The sequence below is a fragment of the Rhinoderma darwinii genome, chromosome 3 (assembly GCF_050947455.1).
Source record: "Rhinoderma darwinii isolate aRhiDar2 chromosome 3, aRhiDar2.hap1, whole genome shotgun sequence".
NCBI lineage: Eukaryota > Metazoa > Chordata > Amphibia > Anura > Rhinodermatidae > Rhinoderma > Rhinoderma darwinii.
This window is the reverse complement of record NC_134689.1, coordinates 282119604-282128314: the sequence shown is the minus strand read 5'-3', so window position 1 is coordinate 282128314 and position 8711 is coordinate 282119604. Positions and strand designations below refer to the sequence as shown.

Here is an 8711-nt window from a genome sequence, read left to right as displayed (position 1 = left end):
CGGGAACCTACAGGGACAGTGAATTCCAAGTAGGCTACTCATGCCCAGTGCCATCAACACCTGCATTCTGCCAATCGAGATCAGAAGGGCTCATGAAGTGTTTTCTAGAACTCCCATAGACTAGAGTATTGTGCACACTTCAGCTTCCCTCTTGTGCCAGGTTCTAGTTAGTAATGGGGGATATGGGACTTGTGATTGGTAGGGATCTCTGCAGTCAGAGCCTTACCAATGACACTTAGGCTGGGTTCACACGACCTATTTTCAGACGTAAACGAGGCGTGTTATGCCTGAAAATAGGGCTACAATACGTCGGCAAACATCTGACCATTCATTTGAATGGGTTTGCCGACGTACTGTGCAGACAACCTGTCATTTACGCGTTGTCGTTTGACAGCTGTCAAACGACGACACGTAAAAATACAGCCTCGTCAAAAGAAGTGCAGGACACTTCTTGGGACGTTTTTGGAGCAGTTTTCTCAGACTATTGAAAACCGCGAAAAACGTGAGTTGCTCAAAAAACGTCTGAAAATCAGGTGCTGTTTTCCCTTGAAAAGAGCTCCATATTTTCAGACGTTTTTGGCTCAGCGTGTGAACATACCCTTATAGGATGGACAATAAAACATGCATGTAGTGGTAAGGTGCTGCTTTTGTGCTCTTTTAGATTAATGTATAACACGATTGTGGATTTTTCAAAATATAAAAAAGGACCAGTCTATGGAGGGCCAAATGTACACAGTTTATTAAACAATAAGTAAAATACTGTTCATCCCAAGTATCAGGAAAGATGTATGTACATAATATATTATTGTTTAAAAAAAGCCAGAGATACCAGATCTCTTTGGCAACTACTGAGTATACAATAGTCTAGCATAAATATGATCATTCATTACAGATTATACAATTAAACAGTGAAATATCAAAAATTTCCACTTGGTTTCCAAGATTCAAAAAAATAAAAAAATTCTAATAATATTGGTATCAAATCGAAAAATTATTCTTCAGAACAGACTTGGTCTTATATTTTTAACTTGTTGGAATCCATATTTGTAGACAATGATCGATTGACCTGTAGGTGGGCCACAGAGTTAAACAAAATTGAACTAGACTGAGGAGAAAAAAATAAAAAAAGTTATCTTCTCTTGACTGCTACTGCAATACCAGACACAGGCCATGGGCAAAAGTGGCACCGTTTCTGGAAAATAAATACCTTGTTTCTAACCTTTTACATCCCCTTTAAATTATTAAGCCCAAGTCATTTAGAAATCAGTCATAGGTGTTCCCAATTTCCTGTAGAATAGTGAATTCGGTAATGTGATTCTTTAATTTCCGTGTAAATCATGAAGCTTTTCACAGCACCTTTAGGGTATGTTCACACGGCGGGGGTCCGTAACGGCTGAAATTACGGGGATGTTTCAGCCTGAAAACATCCCCGTAAATTCAGCCGTACCGGCATGTGCAGGCGCTTGAACGCCGCGTCAATTACGGCCGTAATTAGCGCTGCTATTCATTGGAGTCAATGAATAGCGGCTCCAATTACGGCCAAAGAAGTGACAGGTCACTTCTTTGACGCGGGCGTCTATTTACGCGCCGTCATTTGACAGCGGCGCGTAAATATACGCCTCGTGTGAACAGACAAACGTCTGCCCATTGCTTTCAATGGGCAGATGTTTGTCAGCGCTATTGAGGCGCTATTTTCGGGCGTAATTCGGGGCAAAAACGCCCGATTTACGTCCGTAAATAGGTTGTGTGAACATACCCTTACATGCATACTGGATGTTATTTGCAGCCCCATATTAAGGTTGAGTGTCCGCAACGCAACTCAGTAAAGACACTGGGAAAGTATATAATATTGGTGATTAAAGTCATTTCACCTACAGATCCCAAATTTTGTGTCAGGTAAATTAAAATGTGATTTTAATTAAGCTTTATTTTTTACTTTATTGTAACAATGTTCCTAAATACTGAATGTGATGTAAAAATAAAACATATTGCCTTATATAAATAGAATTTACTAGTAAAGTCTTAACAAAAAAAGTGCTTGATCTGAGATTAACAGAACATTTTACATAGTAATGAAATGACTGATTTTAACCCTTTTGCAGGGTTTTTTTTTTTCCTTAAACGATAACAAAATTTTAAAAGCAACTTCAATGTCTGTTTTGTTTACAAACATTTCTAACAATCCTACCATTGGGCAAAAGTGCTATATAGTAAGTTGTGGATCTGTGCATTTAAAATACAATTGTAAGGGACTTGTAAGCATTAACTTCAATTTATGTCCTTTGTGAAAGGTCTTTGGCATCAATGGCAGAGACAAAAAGTTCAGATGATCTTCTGGTCCAAAAAGATCCTCAGGTCATATTTGAATTCTATTGTTGTTTTCCACAGTTCATCTTACTGCCAGAAGAAAGACTAATCCTGCTAGTCCAACTCCAGCAGCAGCCATCAGAGCATTGGAAAAGTGACTGCTCTCTTGTCCTTGGTGATGGCCTTTTTTGTTGCAAAATTTTTGGAAACCCTCCTGAAAAAAAACAAATTTTTTAATAAATAAAAAAAACAAAAACCTTAGATTTTAAACCTAAAGCAACAGTCAAGGAAAAGACAATAATATAGGTAACGAGCAATATAGTCCTCGGGGGGGGAAGCACCCAACCAAGAAGCCATCATTTATAGGGTATCTATTTCATTCCCAAAGAAAGTGGATTGCCAAGTAACAAACCCACATGGTAACGCTAAGGCCAGAGTGCTACTCCATCTGTAAAACCTTTGCTTCCTGCAGCAACCTAGACCAAAGCAGTAGGAAAATATCACTCTAGTTTATCCAAAGAGTTGCTCTTCGAAGACCTTTACACAATGTCCTCTGCACCAGAAAAATACACCACAAGCACTGTTTGAAGGAGCAGTGATCGGGAAAGCAGCAGCTGGTTTCTGGATCCTTATTCAGCATTATCAAGCATGGAGGCAATAGTCTCCAGATGGTCATGTTTGAACGCTGCTTGGCAGAGAACTGTGTAAACAAGTTATACCCTCAATACCTTCCGGAACTCTGCTCTTTACAATTAATTTGTGCAAACAAAATTTTCTGCCTCTTGTGTCATTAACCTCTTCCATGCCAATGAGGGGTAGAACTTGCATTATAGTCTCTACTGATCGTGATGGTTTAGCCATATTTATCCTCTGGTCAAATGACTTTCCCCATTACCAACTCTAATATTTTGTGCAGCAGAAACAGACTTTGGATAAAGGCAAATTGGTTTCTATAAGGGTATGTGCACACACACTAATTACGTCCGTAATTGACGGACGTATTTCGGCCGCAAGTCCAGGACCGAACACAGTGCAGGGAGCCGGGCTCCTAGCATCATAGTTATGTACGATGCTAGGAGTCCCTGCCTCTCTGCAGGACAAATGTCCCGTACTGTAATCATGTTTTCAGTACGGGACAGCAGTTCCACGGAGTAGCAGGGACTCCTAGCATCGTACATAAGTATGATGCTAGGAGCCCGGCTCCCTGCAGTGTGTTCGGTCCGGGACTTGCGGCCGAAATACGTCCGTCAATTACGGACGTAATTAGTGTGTGTGCACATACCCTAACAGTCAAGAAGTTTCTCCTCACCTGAATGAACAATAAACTCATACGCAAGAGGCTTTGCATTGCCAATATTACAACGAGAGTTACAGGCACATATTGCTACCATATGAAACATGTCGCCAGTACTAGTATAGACACAACAAATTACATCTGGAAACCACCAACATGGCAGTACGTGTCACATTGCCCCTCGTTATGCTGTCACAAATGTAAGTTACGGAGAAACACTTGAACAGTACCATGACCATCGTTTAGTCACAAGACAAAGATCCGTGATCCTAGAATTACCAATGAAATAATCTAGTTGTCACTTTGCCAGTCATGTTATGTCATTTTTATGTGGCACTAGGAAAAACCCTACTATACCTCCAGACACAATGTGGTGTACTCAATACTCAGCAGGGAAAACGTACAATGATTTATTCCACATATTAGAGAAACGAGAATGGACGTCATAAGATTTACCGTCAAGTACCAGAAGTGAGGAAAGTCCCTATTAACCGTGCACAGTCCAGGTGCTTACAATGCAAATAGCGTGAATTATGAACTGCTGCAAAACGTATGGCGGAAAATATTCATAAGATGAGTGTAATGTCATTTTAACTAATGATTTTAGTTTTGGGTAAAGTAGATTTTGACTGAATGGTAACAATGGAAGAATGGAGTTAACAACATATCCAACAGCCAAGACTTGCAGACAGCTCCTGTAGGCGATGTCTGTGGTCATCTTCATGACAGATTCCAAATGACCCAATAATGATCCTCTGGAGATCACGGAGCACGTCCACTATATGAAGCCACAGTACGTGCATGGTCCGCTTTCAGTAGCAAACCGATTAGTCAGGGTAATGATAGACAAGTGTGACAATACATGAACAAGGAATCCCACTCTGAAGGCTCAATGGCAACATTACACAAAAATATACAGGGATCTATGAACCTGCAGATGACTCACCTGTCATAGGTGTGTGCGGCCAGCTTTATACAGAGGTAAACTCGGATTTATGAGCCACCACCTACATCAGTAGCTCTCCAGCCATTGCACAACAACAACTCCCAGCATGCCCTGACAGCATCTGGCTGGGAACAGCAGCTTTGCAACAGTTGGAGATCCATAGTTTGGAGACCAATGATCTGGACAATACAATTTAGGGTGTCCCCTAGCCATGCAGGTGGCTGAATAAGAGCTTACCCATTAGGTATGAAGTGTAGGTCAATAAGGACAATTTATTTTGCCCCACCAAACACAATCCTAAATATTAACAGCTGAAACCAGGTAATCTAAACAGATATGGGAGATTCTACCAAGAAACATAACTGGCCTGTATAACAAAGTTGCCCTTATTATGTAATATGGGAAACCTTCCATAAACAGCTGTGTGGACACCAACATATTTTGGTAACAAACAAGATCACTATTTTTAGATGTTCCAAAATGCTCATGAAGTCATTTTATTTGGTCTCATTGTCCGCTTGAAGGAAAACGTAACAATAACTTCCATTCATCTGTTATAGGAAATCATTAGGGGTCCAGCAGTAGAAACACTAAGGGGCTCATGCACTCTACATTTGTTTTCTTCAGTGTCCTATCTGGGTTTTTTTTGCGGATAGCATACTGAACCAAGTGCTATTCATGTCCGTATTTGGACAGCACATGGATCTGGGTATTGTAGTCCGCAAATTGGAAACGGTCACTAGCATGATGCCTAAAGGGGATGGTAACTTCCAGCCATATCCACTGATGTGGTCTCCTTACGCCCAGTCACGGGTAACTCTGTCCCTGCATTGAAACATTTCACCATTGGCTAGAAGGGTAATAGCATACAGAAATCATTGGTAAAGCAATCGGGGGACACATTCTGATGCCAACACGGAGCTTAGGTATCCTCTGGAAACCCTGCCAGCCTTGACAAAAGATTTATCAGGAACAATATTTGCATCGTGGAAAACAAAGAAGATTTGCTCTTCCCAAACCTCTAGAAGGCCTGGATCTCACGCACACAGGGTTTTTTTTTTAGCCAAATCCAGAAGTGGATACAATAGAAAAAAAAAGGTAGAGAAAAAAAAAAAAACTGACATTCCATTCTTTTGTGTCCACTCAAGTGTCGGACTCAAAATCTGAGCCACAAAAACGGCATCAAAACTGTGCGTGTGATCCTGGCCTAAGGGCAAACCAGGACATTGGGTACCCGCACGGCTGGCAAGGATCAGGTCGCCTGGCTCCACTCTACCAAATTCACCTGAGGGAAGTAATGGTCACATATAGGATTGCAGAAGGCTTCATCACCCCGGAATCCGATGAGTCAGCAGCCTCAACTTCTAAACTTTGCTAGAACTTTCAGGTTCATTAAGAAACTAAGACGCAGATTTCTCTGATAAAATAGATCTATAAAAGGATCATAAAGTGCAATGAGCAACTTCCACATGAAATACTTTACATATGAGTCAGGGGCCATCGCACGTGGCCGGGCACGGATTGGCCTGGCAGCCAGTATATACCCACCCACACACTAGTCCAGGAACAGATGTGTCATGAGCGGCCAGGCTGAAGTGTATTGTTCTGCGGATACCGGCTACACTATACAATACAGTGTGGAACTACAACTCTCAGCATGCTGGGCCCCTGCGCAGGGCACAATGAGAGGTGTCGTTTCAGAACAATAGGCATAGACTATCGACAATCTGTACACCACATGTAGTGCCCGCGTCCCCCATGTGCCATGTAACAGTGCCAATGAATAAAGTCCTGCGGCTGAGGACTACAGTAGGTAGTGGGATATGACATTACCCAGCCTCCGCTCTTCTGGAACCAGTCACTGTGCTCCCGGACCAGGAATCGGCTCAGCACCCCGGCCAGTTCCCCGGGGGTCCCCGCTTTGTGCTTCCCGTGCCTCTGCGCCAAGGTCCCAGCGAACACAATGAGCACGATCACCCGTCCCCAGTTTAGTCCTCCTTCCAGAGACACCTCCGTGGCCACACGCTGCAGGATGGTGCAGGGGTCGACGTCCAACTCTTCGCACGACTTAAAGAAAGCGCGGTTCCCATAGTGAACCTCCTGCGCCACTCGCCATAGGGTTTCCGCAAGCAGAGACGGCGGCCGCTCATTACCCAGGCAGCGCTGGAGATAGTCCTCCACCAGAGCGCACGTCTCCTCCTCGAGCTGCTCAGACATATTGCCAGGATGTGAGCCGACAACGGGCTCACTCCATATAAGTGCGATACACCACGCCCCCGGCCTGGCGGCTGCTTGTCCTGTGATCGCACGCAGCACCGTTCACACGCTCCGGAACACTTCAGCCTGCTAGTCACCTCCACAGTCTCTTCTACAGAATAGCCATCACGCCCCCCACGCCCTAATAGGCTGTGAGCAGCCTTTCATTCATCAGTCCCAGTCATTGTCAGTTTTTTTTTCTCTCCACACGCCCGCCCTCTGCTGGTAATATGGGAGTATTTCACCTATGCTCCTCTGTCACCGCTTCAGGCTGGAACACAATGTCCTATCCCAGGTATGACGTGTGAGATTAGTACTCCTCCCACGTGACTTGTCCCGAGCCGCCCCGAACACGGGGACCAGGGATGCTTTGCTTTCACACCTAAAGGGTATGTGCACACACACTAATTACGTCCGTAATTGACGGACGTATTTCGGCCGCAAGTCCCGGACCGAACACACTGCAGGGAGCCGGGCTCCTAGCATCATACTTATGTACGATGCTAGGAGTCCCTGCCTCGCTGCAGGACCACTGTCACGTACTGAAAACATGATTACAGTACGGGACAGTTGTCCTGCAGCGAGGCAGAGACTCCTAGCATCGTACATAAGTATGATGCTAGGAGCCCGGCTCCCTGCACTGTGTTCGGTCCGGGACTTGCGGCCGAAATACGTCCGTCAAATACGGACGTAATTAGTGTGTGTGCACATACCCTAAACATTCCGGGGACGATTTCTACACGTTTTTAGAGAAACTGTCCCTCAGCCGCGATGTTTCCTGGCAGGGAAATCCTGTGGCCTATGTCATTTCCTTCTCCTTTTAACAATGACATCATTAAAAAAAAGGTCTGCATTTACATCAGGGCACAACTACTGTTCACTATGCCCCACTGCCAAGCCTGGCATACCCTTGCCATAAAGTAGACTCAATGGGATCTAATGTGTATGAGGACAGACCTACTGCACCCAACATCTCTACTGTGCAAATGGACCCTTTGTTTCACCTGTGATAAGCGTTGTCAGAAGTGTCTAAAACCACTTATCTCCCTCCATAGAAAAACATTCTTATTGAGCCAAGCCAGTAAGTGTTACTACTCCGGGTAAAAGTAAAAAACTCATCTTCTGCCTAGAGTGCTGGAGCCCATTACTCCCCAAAATTTTGAACCTACCTATTTCCACCAATGGGGCAATCCCCAGGTGTCTTCTGTCAGGTGGTTCCTTCAGCACGCCCGTATTCTCGGTTCCGGGTAGTGGTTGTAGTGACCTGTGATGTCTGTGCCATACACAGGTTCCTAGGAAGGTCATGACAACCGCTGCCTTGCACCAGCCAGAAGGGACCCCTTGTATTCCCTGATCAGTGGGGACCACGTAGGCAAGAATCTGGAGTTTAAGTGTGTGCGCCTCCACTTTGGGAACAAGCTGGATTTTTAACTATTGTCCAGAGTGTCAATTTAATGATGGAGGCTTGTTCAGCTACCGCTACCCTATAGCTCCATCTCATACCATTTAGGTAGGGAGCAAAATAAGTAAAGCTGTTGCCCATGTTTCTTAGGCTACATTCACACGAGCGTGTCAGATTCACACGCATTAAAAATGCACGTAAATATGGTCCGTGTGTTGCGTTACGCATCAGTGTGCTTTGCGAGTGGCATGCGTTTTTCATGCACTTGCAAAGCACTTCTATTTTTTTTTTTTAATGGAATTGATGCGCAAATCACGCACCAATATAGGACATTCAGTGAGTCTCACGCATGTGTGAATATCCCCATTGAAATTGAGCCATATAACTCCCTTTGGCTCAGTTGAATGGCTGAGAGGACTCACGGGGCTTAGCATGGTCAGACCGCCCCAGCTTTACCAGGCCTAGCTACCACAGAGTCCTTGAGGCCCAGCAACGGAAAGCTTTCC

At 44.3% G+C, this 8711-nt stretch overlaps 1 protein-coding gene across 1 annotated transcript; it reads right to left on the bottom strand.

Moving 5' to 3' along the window:
- Positions 1-715: 715 nt before the first annotated feature.
- BCL2L10 (BCL2 like 10) lies at positions 716-7005 on the bottom strand. Its single transcript, XM_075857993.1, has 2 exons — positions 6381-7005; positions 716-2521 (listed from the first exon to the last, which is right to left on the bottom strand). The coding sequence occupies exons 1-2, from the start codon at positions 6762-6764 to the stop codon at positions 2390-2392; spliced, it is 516 nt and encodes a 171-aa protein (XP_075714108.1). The 5' UTR covers positions 6765-7005; the 3' UTR covers positions 716-2389.
- Positions 7006-8711: the final 1706 nt, after the last annotated feature.